General features: G+C 40.3%; 1 protein-coding gene across 2 annotated transcripts in view; it reads right to left on the bottom strand.

The window, feature by feature from the left end:
• The window catches only part of LOC124615713 (muskelin), a 163,660-nt gene that overhangs the window by 108,148 nt on the left and 36,205 nt on the right, over positions 1-19,307 (bottom strand). For both annotated transcript variants that reach the window (XM_047143766.1, XM_047143767.1), the window contains exon 5: positions 10,187-10,379. In XM_047143766.1, the coding sequence (XP_046999722.1) occupies positions 10,187-10,379 (193 nt within the window). The remainder of the gene's footprint in view (positions 1-10,186; positions 10,380-19,307) is intronic.

Raw genomic sequence — 19,307 nt, 5'->3', positions numbered from 1 at the left:
AGATATAGCATTGCTTCTTGAAAAAAAGTAATGTAAATCACCGCTATACGTGCTCAGAGAATTTTAATTACTATTATCTCTGTATCGTAGTATATAAGAAAAGATTTCATTGTCTTCTCCTCCTCTTAGTCTTCTGTACCTGTTTGGTTCTGATGTCGCATTTAGATTATGGTCTGTAAAGAATCATATCTACTATATGTAGTGTATTTAGAATTTCTGCTAAATATATACGTCAGTATTTAATGCATTGCGTGTTTTTGTTAGCAGCAAGAAAGTACCTTCCCTGTCCCCTTTATTTAATTAATTATATAACAATTAAATGTTGCCCTGGCCATTTGTAATTGCATAGTTGAAGTGGCGCCATTGCTGTTAAAATTGATAAAAATTTCTTTGCAGCTATTTAATTCTGAAAGTATTGTAAAGATTTAATCCCAGTAAATTTAAAGCGGCATCTCATAATAATTTCTATTTCATTTTAGGCCACAGGTACAGTTTTATTGAAATGAATTATTTTAATTGTGTACACTGCCATTGTACTTAGGCAACTATACCGGAGCATCAAGCCTCACAGAGAAAAGTAATTGTTTGAATATTATATTAAATTTGCTTATCACGTATCATTAAAGAAAGATAATTTTTTTTATCCATTATGAGTAAGATGGATGTCTTCACGTTGGAATACATATGATATTTCTGGCCATATAGTCCTGAGGAAATTTAGCCATGGGTTTTAATGAATGTAACAGAGATTTTCTTTAATCAATCATTTTCATTCCAAATTAACGGAACATTCTTTTCTCTCTTTTCAAAAAAGTAAGTTACATGATAAAGATCAAGACATGTTCACAGGATGTGTTGACCAGGAAAAAGCATTCGATAATGTAAAATTGTGCAAGAAGTTTGAAATTATAAGAAAAATAGAGGTAAGCTATAGGGAGAGATGGGTAATATACAAAGAGCCAAGAGGGATTAATGAGGGTGGACATCCAAGAACAAAATGCTCAGATTAAAAAGCATGTAAGATAGGGATGTTGCGATTTGCCCCTATTGTTCAATCTGTACATCGAAGAAGCAATGAAGCAATAAATGAAAGGTTGAATGGTGGAATTAAAATTCAAGGTGAAAGGAAATCAATTATATGATTCGCTGATGACACTGCTATCCTGAGTGAAAGTGAAGAAGAATTACATTATCTGCTGAATGGAGTGAACAGTCTGACAATCACAGAGACTGAGAGTAAATCGAAGGGAGATGGAAGTAATGAGAAGTAGCAGAAATGAGAACAGCGAGAAACTTTACATCAGGATTAATAGGCATGAAGTAGATGAAGTTAAGGAATTCTACTAGCTAGGCAGCAAAATTTAAGGGCGGACAGAGCAAGGAAGACATCAAAAGCAGACAAGCACTAGCAAAAAAGGCATTCCTGGCCAAGAGAAGTCTACTAATATCAAACATAGGCCTTAATTTGAGGAAGAAATTTCTGATAATCTATGTTTGGAGCATAGCATTGTATGGTACTGAAACTTGGACTGTGGGAAAACCAGAACAGAATAGGATTGAAGTAACTGATATGTGGTGCTACAAATGAATGTTGAAAATCAGGTGGACAGAAGCAGTAAGGTATGAGGAGTTTCTGCACAGAATCGGAGAGGGAATGAATATGTGCAAAACATTGACAAAGAGAAGGAACAGGATGATAGGACATCTATTAAGACACAGAGAATGACTTCCATGGTACCAGAGGGAGCTATAGAGTGCAAAAACTATAGAGGAAGACAGAGATTGGAATACATCCAGCAAATAATTGATGACATGGGTTGCAAAAGCTACTCTGAAATAAAGATGTTGGCACAAGAGAGGAATAACAGTTTCAGAAGACAAATGTAGCGCAGTGCTCCAGTTTCAAATTGTCACTAGAACTTCTCAAAACCAAGTAACTTCTGCTGAAAGGAACCTAGCAAAAAGTCCTAAGAGAAAATTAAACAATGTGACTATTAAAACTAGTGCAATAATGATATATCTAGGGGTATTCTTGGACGATGATCATAATTTTGCAAGTCATATAGAGGAAGTAGGCATGAATGATACAATTGGGATGAACAAACTAACAACCAGTGCAAGTAGGCAATTTCAACATCCCTTGGATAGAATCAGCACATACCACCAATCTATGCTGCCTGAAAAAGAATTGCAACACCCTGAAGTACAAGGTCATTGCATTGGCAAGACAAGTGACAGGTAGTTCATCTTTGTAAGTGAATACGATGAATTCAGACAAACAGAAACACACGCCACAGTAAAGCGTACCTAAACATTTGCATACATACATAGTGTACACCACTCTGGCAGTAATGCAGGAGAGTATTCTACTTGGAAACAATAAGGGAGCCAAATGGCATCTTGCACCTATTATTGTAATTCAACAGTGGTTCTTGCAAGCACTGGAAAACGAGTTAATTCCCATGTCTTCATATCTCATACATGCTCAACTGGTGAGAAATGTGACGATCTTGCTGGCCAGGGCAGTAGTTGTACTCCACGAAGAACATGCTGCATCACAACAGCCTTATATAAGTGTGCACTGTCCTGCTGAAAAAGCACATCACCTTCCTGTTGAAAAGATAGCAGTAGCATGGTGTTAACATCCTGTTCAATATAGTGGAAATTGGTCACTTGACCCTGCAAAAACAGCAAATGGACCACAAGTTGTAACTAATGACCCCCACATCACAAAGCTCAGGATGTGGCAGGTGTGTTGTGGGCGAAAGCTTCCTGGACTGGTCACCTCATCAGGTCTATAACATGCACATATGCATCCATCATCCACATCTAGACAAAACCTACTCTCATTTCACTCTCCAATCAACCTACTCTCATTCCACTCTCCAATCAACTCTTTCGAGACACCAGTAGCGACTCTTGGCAGTGTTGTGGTGTTAATGGTAGCCTAGCCAGAAGTACACAAGACCTTACTTCTACTGCAAGCAGTCTGTTTCCAATGATCCCGAATGACACTGCAAGTGCAATATTTGCTCACATTTCATCCTGGAATGATGATTAGTCAGCCACAGCTGCTTGCATAATGCCCCGATCTTGACATATGCGTGTACTTCGTGGATATCCAGAGCCTGGTCTACAGGTGTGGGAATGTTCCATAGGCCACTGTTAAAAGCAATGATACACCACATATACATTGTGCCCAACATATGCAGCACTCTATAGATACGTCCATCTAGCTTCCCGCAGGCCCACACTGTGACCCTGTTCAAATGGTTGAATCTGTTCATTGGTAGCATGTACTCCATGTACTCATCTGTTGCGCATGGTTGTACCCTAGAGTAAATGTTGCAAACATTGTTCATCTCTAAACTCAGAACAGTTACTGCTTGCAGAGTCAAAACAAAGGGTACACATACAGGTCTCCTGAGCATCATCTGATCACTGACGACCTCAACAAATGAATCATTAATACTACACCACCTCAATATGCGCACACCACTGAACTCAATCCTCGATGGTGTAGTATTCTGTTTCCAGCGTTGTATACTAGCATTGGTCATAGGATACGGTGCGAGCATTTGAGCTTGTAGACTGCAGCTGAAGTCAGTTTTATTACTCAAAAGAGCTCAATGAGGAGTGTTACTAAAGGGCACCTACTGCACCACCCCGATTGATGTACTGTTAGTAATTCCAGGAATATGTACGTTTTCGTTAGACTTGGTAAGTAGTAAAAGTGGAGCTCTGAGTAAAATGGAAGTACGAAGGACATCGGAACTGTGGGCGGTACAAAAAAGTTAATATGAGATCGTATATTATAACTGTGGCAAAATAAATGAGACACTTCGGGTAAAGTCAGAAGAACATTTTAATTTTTCCCTAACATCAGGAAGAGACTAAAAATGATATTTCTTAATCCGGCGAGTGGACTGATAACTGACTGATTATGGCTCATATGTTATGTATCTGTACAAAGTTAAAAGACAGGTAGTTTGATAGTTGTGCCTGTGGCAGTGTGGGTACACACTGTGAGACTGTGTGCTCTACGAAGATGCAGCAGGTATTGGCCATCAGGCATTAAAGATGCTGGATCCCAAAGCAGCACTGAGGAAGAAGTCAGGCTGGAGCATTTTTGACAATACTGCAACCACAATATCTAGCAAGTCCAAGGAAACTTCATGTGGCATTCAACCAAACATCAGCATGCTGCCAGCCTAGTGTCTAGACAGTGTACTCTACAGATGGAGAGAAGACAACTGAGTCCAGAAATCACTGAATTCAATGGTTTTTCAAGAACTTACATGGTGATGTAAGTGTGAAATCTAAGACTTTCCAGCTTATCATGGAATTGCTATTGTTAGTGTTGTCCTATACCTAAGGAACCCTGCCAATAGTGCCTGCTGACTGGTGCAGTATGAGGGTGGACTCAGTAGTGGAAACAATCATCTACAATGTAAATGCACCCCAATAAATGAACAAAAATGGAAGATTCTGTAGTACTAACAGCAGCAGTAGTAGTTGGGTAACTGGTTAATGGTTTTACTGAGTTTTATAGAGGTAGAAAGTAACTATAGTAGTAGCATGCTGTTATTATTCACTAAAGTTCCACATGTAGAGACCTTGTTCTTCCTTGCAAAAGATTAACAAGCAGATAATAACCTTGTTCTTAACACGGGCTCTCCTCGAATTCTTTTTTATTTAATGACAAAATTTTACAAACAAATTGACGAGTTTGACACGACAAGCCTCTTTCTCCCTTGGTGGCCAATCTTTTATGAAAGATTTTGAGGAAAATACATTGTATTCTTCAAGTTTCAACTCTGTAACCTTTTGGAGGTACGTAGATGACACTTTGGTGGTGTGGCCCAGTTGTTGTTGTGGTCTTCAGTCCTGATACTGGTTTGATGCAGCTCTCCATGCTACTCTATCCTGTGCAAGCTTCTTCATCTCCCAGTACCTACTGCAACCTACATCCTTCTGAATCTGCTTAGTGTATTGATCTCTTGGTCACCCTCTACGATTTTTACCCTCCACGCTGCCCTCCAATGCTAAATTTGTGATCCCTTGATGCCTCAAAACATGTCCTACCAACCGATCCCTTCTTCTAGTCAAGTTGTGCCACAAACTTCTCTTCTCCTCAATCCTATTCAATACCTCCTCATTAGTTACGTGATCTACCCACCTTATCTTCAGCATTCTTCTGTAGCACCACATTTCGAAAGCTTCTATTCTCTTCTTGTCCAAACTGGTTATCGTCCATGTTTCACTTCCATACATGGCTACACTCCATACAAATACTTTCAGAAACGACTTCCTGACAATTAAATCTATACTCGATGTTAGCAAATTTCTCTTCTTCAGAAACGATTTCCTTGCCATTGCCAGTCTACATTTTATATCCTCTCTACATCGACCATCATCCGTTATTGTACTCCCTAAATAGCAAAACTCCTTTACTACTTTAAGTGTCTCATTACCTAATCTAATCCCCTCAGCATCACCCGATTTAATTTGACTACATTCCATTATCCTCGTTTTGCTTTTGTTGATGTTCATCTTATATCCTCCTTTCAAGACACTGTCCATTCCGTTCAACTGCTCTTCCAAGTCCTTTGCTGTCTCTGACAGAATTACAATGTCATCGGCAAACCTCAAAGTTTTTACTTCTTCTCCACGAATTTTAATACCTACTCCGAATTTTTCTTTTGTTTCCTTTACTGCTTGCTCAATATACAGATTGAATAACATCGGGGAGAGGCTACAACCCTGTCTCACTCCTTTCCCAACCACTGCTTCCCTTTCATGCCCCTCGACTCTTATAACTGCCATCTGGTTTCTGTACAAATTGTAAATAGCCTTTCGCTCCCTGTATTTTACCCCTGCCACCTTCAGAATTTGAAAGAGAGTATTCCAGTTAACGTTGTCAAAAGCTTTCTCTAAGTCTACAAATGCTAGAAACGTAGGTTTGCCTTTTCTTAATCTTTCTTCTAAGATAAGTCGTAAGGTTAGTATTGCCTCACTTGTTCCAACATTTCTACGGAATCCAAACTGACCTTCCCCGAGGTCCGCTTCTACTAGTTTTTCCATTCGTCTGTAAAGAATTCGCGTTAGTATTTTGCAGCTGTGACTTATTAAACTGATAGTTCGGTAATTTTCACATCTGTCAACACCTGCTTTCTTTGGAATTGGAATTATTATATTCTTCTTGAAGTCTGTGGGTATTTCCCCTGTCTCATACATCTTGCTCACCAGATGGTAGAGTTTTGTCAGGACTGGCTCTCCCAAGGCCATCAGTAGTTCTAATGGAATGTTGTCTACTCCCGGGGCCTTGTTTCGACTCAGGTCTTTCAGTGCTCTGTCAAACTCTTCACGCAGTATCGTATCTCCCATTTCATCTTCATCTACATCCTGTTCCATTTCCATAATATTGTCCTCAAGTACATCACCCTTGTATAGACCCTTTATGTACTCCTTACACCTTTCTGCTTTCCCTTCTTTGCTTAGAATTGGGTTTCCATCTGAGCTCTTGATATTCATACAAGTGGTTCTCTTTTCTCTAAAGGTCTCTCTAATTTTCCTGTAGGCAGTATGTATCTCACCCCTAGTGAGATAAGCCTCTACATCCTTACATTTGTCCTCTAGCCATCCCTGCTTAGCCATTTTGCACTTCCTGTCAATCTCATTTTTGAGACGTTTGTATTCCTTTTTGCCTGCTTCATTTACTGCATTTTTATATTTTCGCCTTTCATCAATTAAATTCAATATTTCTTCTGTTACCCAAGGATTTCTATTAGCCCTCGTCTTTTTACCTACTTGATCCTCTGCTGCCTTCACTACTTCATCCCTCAGACCTACCCATTCATCTTCTACTGTGTTTCTTTCCCCCATTCCTGTCAATTGTTCCCTTATGCTCTCCCTGAAACTCTCTACAACCTCTGGTTCTTTCAGTTTATCCAGGTCCCATCTCCTTAAATTCCCACCTTTTTGCAGTTTCTTCAGTTTCAATCTGCAGTTCATAACCAATATATTGTGGTCAGAATCCACATCTGCCCCTGGAAATGTCTTACAGTTTAAAACCTGGTTCCTAAATCTCTGTCTTACCATTATATAATCTATCTGATACCTTTTACTATCTCCAGGGTTCTTCCATGTATACAACCTTCTTACATGATTCTTGAACCAAGTGTTAGCTATGATTAAGTTATGCTCTGTGCAAAATTCTACAAGGCGGCTTCCTCTTTCATTTCTTCCCCCCAATCCATATTCACCTACTATGTTTCCTTCTCTCCCTTTTCCTACTGACGAATTCCAGTCACCCATGACTATTAAATTTTCGTCTCCCTTCACTACCTGAGTAATTTCTTTTATCTCGTCATACATTTCATCAATTTCTTCATCATCTGCAGAGCTATTTGGCATATAAACTTGTACTACTGTAGTAGGCATGGGCTTTGTGTCTATCTTGGCCACAATAATGCGTTCACTATGCTGTTTGTAGTAGCTAACCCGCACTCCTATTTTTTTATTCATTATTAAACCTACTCCTGCATTACCCCTATTTGATTTTGTATTTATAACCCTGTAATCACCTGACCAAAAGTCTTGTTCCTCCTGCCACCTAACTTCACTAATTCCCACTATATCTAACTTTAACCTATCCATTTCCCTTTTTAAATTTTCTAACCTACCTGCCCGATTAAGGGATCTGACATTCCACGCTCCGATCCGTAGAACGCCAGTTTTCTTTCTCCTGATAACGACGTCCTCTTGAGTAGTCCCCGCCCGGAGATCCGAATGGGGGACTATTTTACTTCCGGAATATTTTACCCAAGAGGACGCCATCATCATTTAATCATACAGTGAAGCTGCATGTCCTCGGGAATACGGCTGTAGTTTCCCCTTGCTTTCAGCCGTTCACAGTACCAGCACAGCAAGGCCGTTTTGGTTAATGTTACAAGGCCAGATCAGTCAATCATCCAGACTGTTGCCCCTGCAACTACTGAAAAGGCTGCTGCCCCTCTTCAGGAACCACATGTTTGTCTGGCCTCTCAACAGATACCCCTCCGTTGTGGTTGCACCTACGGTACGGCCATCTGTATCGCTGAGGCACACAAGCCTCCCCACCAACGGCAAGGTCCACGATTCATGGGGGGGGTGTGGCCCAGTAGCGAAGAGAAATTGCATAAATTTTTTGATCATCTGAATTCCATTCATGGGAAGACTCAAATTACCATGGAGATGGAAAAGTACAGATCCCTCGGTTTATTGTAAAACCAAATGCACCCTGGGACATTTTGTCTTTCACAACCCAAGACACAGACCTGCACCAGCAAGCAAACAACTGCCACCTTCCTGCACGGACCAATGGTGCCCTGAATACACTTGTCCACAGAGCACATATGACTGTTGGTAAAGACCTACTACAGGAATAACACAAATATCTAAGAAGTTTTTGAAGATAATAGCCATCCATCATGGAATCTTTGCAAGGCTCTGCATTTTAAAGCAAACATGCATGTCTCGCCTAAGGAAACTGATAACGATTCAAGTTCAGGGCCTTCCAACCATTCATAAAGACTGCCTCTTCTAAAATAAGATGTATGATATCTAAACATAAAGTCAAGGTCATTTTTCTGTCAGCATCAAAGACTGCCAGACTCGCTAGTTGTGTGATGAGTTGACTCAATAGGAGACAGTGGTGTGTTAATTTGCCTGTCAGTATGGTTTCTCATGTATTAAATATTTTACCTACCGTTGAGCATTGCACAGAACACTGACGCTATAGACTATCCTCCTGCTACAGCCTGATACATCTGCCATGGCTGAGCGCTGTAGACAGGCAATGTACGCTGTAGACTATAGAATGTCCCGATTTTAACATGTTTCATACTTCTCAAATTCAGTTTCCAGGGAAGCTACTGAAATACATTTCATAAATGATTTAGTTAATCAAGATGATGTTTTTAAACCTTGACAACATGTGGAATCCAGCACAGGCAGTAGTTAACTCTCATAAACAACAATACTTATCCCTACTAGATCATAATTTGTGAATCACCATCCTTTACAGAGTGGTCTTAGCAGCATGTATCTCCACTGGCCATGTGGTATTTCTTCCACTGTTATCCGCTGTATACTCATACACAACTCGTTCATCCTACCGGCAGATATAAGGTGGAAGGGAGTGTTTTACCATCACTTCAAAGACGGCTGAATGATTTACAGTCAAAATATTAGGAGCAGACAAAATTTGGTTACAGCCACATTTCCAGAATTTTATGAATCAAGTACTATGTCATGACAACATCACGATTCTCATTAATACCTTTAAGATAACTATGTGGAAACATTTTGTGTGCAATGAAATGAACAGTTGTGTAAACATTCATTCCACCAATACTACTTTTTGTTAACACAAAGTCCTTGTGATTATTGTGGCTGACTATAGCATAATCTTTAATGTCAAATGAAAGAAAAGTAGCAGTCAATCAAATATACCATATCTCTTTCACATGAAAGTACCAACACTTCGCTTATGTACTTTTGAAAAAACTAACCACTCAGTAATTGTTTTAAACTGAAATTTATGTATAAAATGAAAGACATCTAAATATGCAACAAGCTTGGGATTTTGTATAAAAGATTACCTATGTGTATGTAAGAAAAAGGAAGAGAAAAGGAAAGAATGTGAAAGAAACTAATTCATGTATCAATCCTACCCTCCTATGTAATTGTAGAGCTAAGCTTTAACAGGCAGCAGCAAAAGAAACTCAAAGTTATAAAAAAATGGTATTACACAAAATGAGACAGAATTCGATATACAGCATCAACACACAAAATAGCTAGAGGATACACTTATTGATAAACTGATAGGTAGGACATCTGACATCAAAATGAAACCCTACAGGGGAAAAAAGGTGAGAGTAAAATGAAGGAGAATATTTTGAGATGAGTTGGGAATATAGAACATTCACAGTAGTGAAGGACAGATACAACCAAAAATAATTGGAACATTTCTGGCGCATCTCTGCCTATAATTCTGCAGTTTTAAGTAACAGAAATTTATGGAATTCTTTCAAATCAATTAAAAAGGTTACACAAATGTAGCACTGCAAATATCTTCCATTTTGATTTTTTCCTTAACTGCTTCAAGGAAATAAAATTGTGGCAGGCTAAATTTAAAACTTACGAGATACTGAGTGTTCCATGAAGTCTTCAGTACCCTCGTAGTCTCCCTTATTAACTAGAATTTCATGTAACTTGCTAAGCAATGGGTCTTCCAATTGTATCTCAGTGTGCCTCTGAAGAGCTTCAAATGCTTCATTATAATTATGTTGGCGGAAGTGTTTCAGACACAGTCTCACTACTTCTCTCTCCTTATACTGTAAAAATTAGGCTGTGTTACTACTACAGTAAACAAACAAAATAAAAGTATGTAAACCAAAAATAATTTATGCGCACATCATTTCACACATCAGACATTTTAAAGGGCCACACAGAGCTGCAGCCAAGTTAACACTAAAATGCCTTCCTGTGATCTACAACATGATACTAATTGGTACAACTAATCAACTAATTACCATAACATTTAACTGATTACAAAACTAACTAAAAATGAGTCAATAGCACTTTGTTAGACAATACAAGCATTGTTACACTTGCAGATAAATATGACAAAATTTTAATAATCACTAAACCTCAAGGGGGTGCACCAATTTTTGTACCACGAGTGGGCGTGCGGAGCACTTTGTATACAATTAAAGAATAGCTGTCTTCATGTTACCAAACATGAATGAGCAAGTTTAATTTTAGTTTAATTAAACAACAATAAAATAAACTTTCATTATATGAGCTAAATCACTGTTTAAGTACAAAATAATAAAATAAACTTATATTGGTTCACTCTGCTGCTGAATACAAGTCTTACCCTGTAGTAACGACACACTCACAGCATTAAACAGCGCAGTTGCATCAGATCACAGCCAACTGCCTATCAGATTGCAAGTTATCTTGTACACAACTGCCTCATTGTGCGATTGTGCTCCTAGCTCCGAATCTCGGCCATTTTTCTTGCCCGGGTCGTACATTTTTTTCTCACCTAGCACGCAGTTTATTATGTTACACTGCACAATTTAGCACTGGTTTATAAAAAATGAAGGAATAGGAACAGGCTCACTGTTGTAACGCAACAATGGAATGGTACAAGACAATGTTATTTGTAGTTGGTGCTCTTTATACAAAGGTGCACCCACTCGAGGGTTAACAAACAACCAGATACAGAGGTGCACTTGTTTACAACCTCAACAGTAAGAACCACAATTATAAAGGTTCCGACAAATGTATTGCTGTTCTGTAAAACAAAATTATATTTTTAGGTCATTAATATGACTTGTCAACAGCATCTATTACAAGGAACACAAGAGATTGCTTTACCTCACCATATCAAAATTGTACAGCTGATCTGTTCACTGCAACCAATATTATTAATCAGGAATTACAGTTGGCTATTATCATTACTGCCTTTGGTAGTCATCACACAATAAATAGGCTTATGCATCACCCCATAAATTTGTAGCTTATAACTAGAGTAACATATTACACAATAACATAAATATATATGTGATGTAAGGCTTTCCCATTCTATATGCTGTTTGAAGGTGTCTCAGGTGTCCAGCCAGATACGATCGTCGAATGCCTACAATATTTTGGCGAATACCCGTTCGCCATCATCACGTAGTGTTGGGGCAATGGTCTGTCCACCCTCTGCCGCTAGTATTTATCCCTTGCGGGTCAAGCTGCAATTCCATGCGCCAATGGCGTGCGGAGTTTCCACTTGCACCATTGCTCTTTTATAAAGCTTAGTATTGGTTTCCAGGCCTTACTGAGTTGGTAACCAGTGTCCCTGTTGATGAGGTTGTCTGTTACGCAAATTTCTGTGGCCTCTTTGAAGATACAGTCCCAGTAGTTATTTGTGGAGGCCAGTACTTTTGTCTAGTCGTAATACGTTGTGTTCATGCAATGTTCCGCAAGAGCAGATCAGCTTGGCTGGCCTAAGCAGGTGTAACATTGATGTTCTTTGCATCAATCTTCCACCGTACAAACTGTTTGGCCAATATAGGATTTGCCACAGTTGCATGGAATTTGGTACACAGACGCATTCTTAAGCCAAAATCGTCTTTCACCGTTCCTAGTAAGGCCTGAGTCTTAGCCGGTGGTTGGGACAGTGTGTCGATCTTGTGTTGCCTGAATGGTCTTCCTATTTTTGATGACACATTGCCTGCAAAAGGTAGAAACGCCAGGCCTTTTTTCTCTTCTTCCATTTGTTCTTCATCTTGGTCCCGACTGCGCTTTTGTCAGGATGCCATTTGGATTTGGCAGTTGCCGTATCCTTCTTGCAGAACACAGTCGCCAGGTGTTTGAGTTCTGTTGATAGGTTCTGTTTGTCTGAGATCGTATGTGCTCTGTGTATTAAGGTGTTAAGCACTCTGTTTAGCTGAGCTGGATGGTGGCAGCAGGAAGCATGTAGGTGCAGGTGAGTGTGTGTAGCCTTGCAGTACACACTGTGACCTAGCAAGCCATCTGACCTGCACTGATCCAGGACATCAAGAAAGGGTAGTTTTCCATCTTTCTCAATTTCCATATCCAACTGTATATTATTATGGATGGAATTTAGATGATGTAAAAATATTTGTAACTGATCCTTTCTATGTGGCCAAATTACAAATGTGTCGTCTACATATATTTGCACCAACACCTCCAATTCTCCCAATCACTGAAACAACACCTTCAGCCGAACACGCAATCTGAGGGCTAGCAACAACAAGGCTGGAGAAACCGGGAGGGAAATGGGCTGGATTATTTCGAGAGCTACACCGGCCAGAAGCACTATCTCCAGAGCAGAGAGAACACCACTGTGCAACCTCAGACAAAATGCAGAGAGACTTATTCTCCCCAGATGACAAGGAGAATGCTACTTTCATTCTTGAGAGATGTGGCTATGAACAGAAGATACTGCAATTACTAGATGACCCAGCATATTAGAAAATTAAAACAGACCTGACTAAGAAGAAACAACTAAGCACCTCGAACTTGCTGAAAAATGGCATGCTTGAGGATAAGGACATCAACAGACTTCACCAACACTCTGCGGTAGCACTGAGGATATACGGCCTTCCAAAGATGCACAAAGATGGGACGCAACTGATATATAGCAACATAGGGGCACCGACGTATCCCCAGGCCAGCATCTGGCGAGTCTCCCTGAAAGATTCTATCAACTTAATCGGTGAGAAAATCGGAGCAGAGCTGACAACTTTTCAGGCATTTGTTAACATCAACCTACTTTGTCTTCAATGGGCTATACTACGAACAAGTGATGGAGTGGCTATGGCTGGGGCTGTGGCTGTGCCCCCCCCCCCCCCTCCCCTCTCTCTCTCTCTCTCTCTCTCTCTCTCTCTCTCTCTCTCTCTCCAGCGGTAGCCTACCTATTCATGGAGAGTTTCAAAGTAAAAGTCCTGGAGACTGCCAAACTGAAAACTGTATGTTCCTTCTGATATGGTCACATGGTAAGGATCAACTACAAATATTTCTGCAATAACTTAATTCCATACATGACAACATACAGTTCAATATGGAAATCGAGAAAGGTGGACCACTACTCTTTCTTGATGTCCTGGTGCAGTGCAGGTCAGATGGCTCGCTAGGTCACAGTGCATACTGCAAAGCTACACACACTGACCTGTACCTATATGCTTCCAGCTGCCACCATCTGGCTCAGCTAAATGAAATGCTTAACACTTGGTACACAGAGCATATACAATCTCTGACAAACAGAAGTTATCAACAGAACTCAAACACCTGGAGACTGTGTATCGCAAGAATGGATACGACAACCACCAAATCCAAATGGCCTTCCGATCACACGAGTGCAGTAGGGACCAAAATGAAGAACAAATGGAAGAAGAGAAAAAAGGCCTGGTGTTTCTACCTTTTGCAGGCAATGTGTCATCCAAAATAGGGAGACTATTGAGGCAACACAGGATCGACACAGTCTTCCGACCACCGGCTAAGATGCACAACTTACTAGGAATGGTGAAAGATGATGTCAGCATCAAGAAAATGAGCAAACAGAAAATTCCGTGCACCTGTGGCATAGCCTATATTGGTCAAACAGTTCATACAGTGGAAGATTGATGCAAAGAATACCAACGCTACACCCACTTAGGCCAACAAAACCACTCTGCCCTAGCAGAACATTGCATAATTACTGGATACACAGCGAATTATGACAAGACAAAAGTGTTCGCCTCCACAAATAAATACTGGGACTGCATCTTCAAACATACCATAGAAATTCACGCAACAGACAACCTTGTCAACAGAGACACTGGTTGTCAAATCAGTAATGCCTGAAAACCAAAACTAAGTTCTATCAAGGAGCAACAGTGCAAGTGGACATGAGGTCATTCTGCCATAGCCACCAAAGAGATATTGCAGCCCACCCCCACCACCTAGCATGACTTCCTCTTCGCCCACCACTGGAAACACTGTGTGCCATCGTCCCATGGAATAACACCTGGACCAATGAGGGGTAAATACTAGTAGCAGTGAGTGGACAAACCATTGCATCAGCACCACCTGATGATGGCGAAATAGTTATTCACCAAAATATCGTGGGCATTTGGCTATCGTATCCGGCTGGACATCCAAGAACCATCCAAACAACATTAATATCTTCCAAATCATAAAATGTATCATGCATGTATATAGGATAGTTATTAACTAGCACGGTTCATAACAGGTCTATAGTTACCAAAACATTTTAGGCGAAATTGGCAGGGAGGTTCAAATTTGAAAATTAATTTACACATCTAAGGTCATAAATATTTCAGTGAACCACATCTGACAATTAAAAATAAAACAGAAGAGCAAATAAAAACCCAGTTGTATTTTTAATGACAAATGCAAACAATGGCCACTTGAAAGAAAAAGGAAAAAATCTTAAATAGAATGGTTTCTGCAGACACACAATTCAAATTGGAAGAGATTTTTTCTGTTATATGTTAAAATGTATGAAAGCAGAACATAAAAGCCACTGAGAGATGAAACAGAAGTGAACTGTTCACACGCAGTGTTAAGGTGCACATACAAAACAAGCAAATTACCCCTTCACTATATGCCGGTAAAGTCAGCTTGAAAACAGCAGGAAGAATATTCACATGTTATCTAATAGGATAGTACACAATGGAAGCAGATGGCAGTGCCGACAGAGCTGACAGGTCCCAGCTGACTAACCAGAATGAACAAAACATTCTTTGCATGATTCAGTGCAGCTGTTGGTTGACTCAATAGACAAGGAGAATGAAGGTGCACATACACCAGATGCCCTGCAATTTTTCTCAAATGAGTATCTGTTTATTTATTTATATAATAGAAAGAAACATTCCACGTGGAAAAAATATATTAAAAAAAGACGCTGTGACATACCAAACAAGAAAGCACTGGTAGATACATACAATAAAAAACACACACACAAATATCAAGCTTTCGCAACCCACGGTTGCTTCATCAGGAAAGAGGGAAGGAGAGGGAAAGATAAAAGGATGTGGGTTTTAAGGGAGAGGGTAAGGAGTCATTCCAATCCTGGGAGCGGAAAGACTTACCTTAGGGGGAAAAATGCCTGTCCCTTTTTCCCTCTAAGGCAAGTCTTTCCGCTCCTGGGATTGGAATGACTCCTTACCCTCTCCCTTAAGACCCACATCCTTTTGTTTTTCCCTCTCCTTCCCTCTTTCCTGATGATGCAACCATGGGTTGCAAAAGCTTGATATTTGTGTGTTTTTTATTGTGTCTATCTACCAGCGCTTTCTCATTTGGTAAGTCACAGCTTCTTTTTTAATATGTTAATTTATTTATTTATTTATTGGTTATTTAGCCTGACCCCATTAGGGCCTTAAGGACCTATCTTACAACTGACCAGGAAAAACTCATATTAAAGATTTCACAAATAGTTCACAGTAATAATAGTCATAATATTAACTATGATAATAGTCTTAATAATATTAGCAATGATTATAGCAATAATTGACACTCATAATAATAATAATAATAATAATAATAATAATAATAATAATAATGATAGTGAATGGCATAAGGAATTACATAAATTATTTTAGTACATTTGAGTCTATGATTAGAGTTATCAGGAGTCAAAGAACATAGATGAAGGAGAAGACAGTAGAAGATAGGAAACAACATACAAACACAGAACTCTGCTCTCTGCTGACAAGTCGAGGGGTGATGGGGCAGGAAGCTGAAGGGGGGGAGGGGGAGGGGGAGAGTTGTGTGGTAGAAGGAATTTGTGAGACTTAACTGCAAATTTGAGTATGGGATAGATAGATATTGTGATTAGATGTAGGCCATTATCTGTCTTTTGAAGTTTGTAAGGGATTTGGTTTCTCTGATATTTTTTGGAAGATCGTTCCCAAGTTGGGTTCCTGATATGGAGAATGATTTAGAGAATATGGCAGTGTTATGTGCTGATACAGAGCCAATTTTACTGTGTTGTGGGGGAAGGGGGGGGGGGGGGGGATGTTTCTGCTGTGCTCTTCAGAAAGTAGTGTAAAATGGTTCAAATGGCTCTGAGCACTATGGGACTCAACATCTTAGGTCATCAGTCCCCTAGAACTTAGAACTACTTAAACCTAACTAACCTAAGGACATCACACACATCCATGCCCGAGGCAGGATTCGAACCTGCGACCGTAGCAGTCCCGTGGTTCCGGACTGCAGCGCCTAGAACCGCACGACCACCGCGGCCGGCAAAGTAGTGTACAATTCGACAATAAATAAGAGAAGATGATAGAGCAAGCATAGGATATGATAGTCTCTACACTTATTGGCATGTAGCCACAATAATTTATTGTAGGCAGGAATGATATGGGATAAAAAGTGAATGCACAAATGTACCGTGCACAAGCAATCATCATCAGTTCCAACCTGTATGAGCTTTTGTATGAAAGTCCTTGGAAAATAACATCACCATAGTGAAGTATAGGGAGTATAAGTGACTCTACAAGCTTCTTTTTAGGAGCAAAAGGAATCACTTCTTTATATTTATGTAGTGAGTGAAGTGACACTGACACCTTCTTACAGACTGCAATTGTGTGTTCAGTCTAATCTAGGTGGTGGTCCATAATTATTCCCAAGCGCAGAAGAAGAAAAGGTTATTTCTGTGCCGTTTAGAATCAATAATCAAAATGATTCTCTGTATTGAGGGTAATGAGTCTTTTATGAGTGAGTAAGACTGCCTGAGTTTTAGGTGTGTTAAGCTTCAAACCTAATTTCTGTGCCCAGTCTGACAAGGCAAGTAAATTAGCATTTACATGCTGCATGGCTGGGCACAAGTTTGTTGGGTTTGGATTAGATATAGCTGGTGATGATCAGCTCACAAGTGGTATTTACAGTGGGAGAGAACAGTTGAGACATCATTAACATACAGGGTGTTTCAAAAATAACCGGTATATTTGAAACGGCAATAAAAACTAAACGAGCAGCGATAAAAATACACCGTTTGTTGCAATATGCTTGGGACAACAGTACATTTTCAGGCGGACAAACTTTCGAAATTACAGTAGTTACAATTTTCAACAACAGATGGCGCTGCGGTCTGGGAAACGCTATAGTACGATATTTTCCACATATCCACCATGCATAGCAATAATATGGCGTAGTCTCTGAATGAAATTACCCGAAACCTTTGACAACGTGTCTGGCGGAATGGCTTCACATGCAGATGAGATGTACTGCTTCAGCTGTTCAATTGTTTCTGGATTCTGGCGGTACACCTGGTCTTTCAAGTGTCCCCACAGAAAGAAGTCACAGGGGTTCATGTCTGGCGAATAGGGAGGCCAATCCACGCCGCCTCCTGTATGTTTCGGATAGCCCAAAGCAATCACACGATCATCGAAATATTCATTCAGGAAATTAAAGACGTCGGCCGTGCGATGTGGCTGGGCACCATCTTGCATAAACCACGAGGTGTTCGCAGTGTCGTCTAAGGCAGTTTGTACCGCCACAAATTCACGAAGAATGCCCAGATAGCGTGATGCAGTAATCGTTTCGGATCTGAAAAATGGGCCAATGATTCCTTTGGAAGAAATGGCGGCCCAGACCAGTACTTTTTGAGGATGCAGGGACGATGGGACTGCAACATGGGGCTTTTCGGTTCCCCATATGCGCCAGTTCTGTTTATTGACGAAGCCGTCCAGGTAAAAATAAGCTTCGTCAGTAAACCAAATGCTGCCCACATGCATATCGCCGTCATCAATCCTGTGCACTATATCGTTAGCGAATGTCTCTCGTGCAGCAATGGTAGCGGCGCTGAGGGGTTGCCGCGCTTGAATTTTGTATGGATAGAGGTGTAAACTCTGGCGCATGAGACGATACGTGGACGTTGGCGTCATTTGGACCGCAGCTGCAACATGGCGAACGGAAACCCGAGGCCGCTGTTGGATCACCTGCTGCACTAGCTGCGTGTTGCCCTCTGTGGTTGCCGTACGCGGTCACCCTACCTTTCCAGCACGTTCATCCGTCACGTTCCCAGTCCGTTGAAATTTTTCAAACAGATCCTTTATTGTATCGCTTTTCGGTCCTTTGGTTACATTAAACCTCCATTGAAAACTTCGTCTTGTTGCAACAACACTGTGTTCTAGGCGGTGGAATTCCAACACCAGAAAAATCCTCTGTTCTAAGGAATAAACCATGTTGTCTACAGCACACTTGCACGTTGTGAACAGCACACACTTACAGCAGAAAGACGACGTACAGAATGGCGCACCTACAGACTGCGTTGTCTTCTATATCTTTCATATCACTTGCAGCGCCATCTGTTGTTGAAAATTGTAACTACTGTAATTTCGAAAGTTTGTCTGCCTGAAAATGTACTGTTGTCCCAAGCATATTGCAACAAACGGTGTATTTCTATCGCTGCTCGTTTAGTTTTTATTGCCGTTTCAAATAGACCGGTCATTTTTGAAACACCCTGTATAATGAGAATAGTAGCAGGTCCAATGCTGATCCTTGAGGGAATCCTGATACTGGAATCTTGACACTACGTTCCTCCAGTGTGACCTTTTTGGTCCAATCATTACACATTGCTGGTGCAATTTGAGGTATGAGTAGAACCATTCTACAGCACTTGAAGAAAAGTTTAGGCTTTTGAGTTCAGCAAGTAAATTGTCAAAGTCCACAGTGGTCAAATGTTTTGCTGAAATCTAAAAAGCATATAATAGTAGCCTGTTGTTTGTCCATGG

Source organism: Schistocerca americana, chromosome 5, assembly GCF_021461395.2.
Source record: "Schistocerca americana isolate TAMUIC-IGC-003095 chromosome 5, iqSchAmer2.1, whole genome shotgun sequence".
NCBI lineage: Eukaryota > Metazoa > Arthropoda > Insecta > Orthoptera > Acrididae > Schistocerca > Schistocerca americana.
Note: the sequence above shows the minus strand (reverse complement) of the source record. Positions and strands in the feature narration are given on the sequence as shown.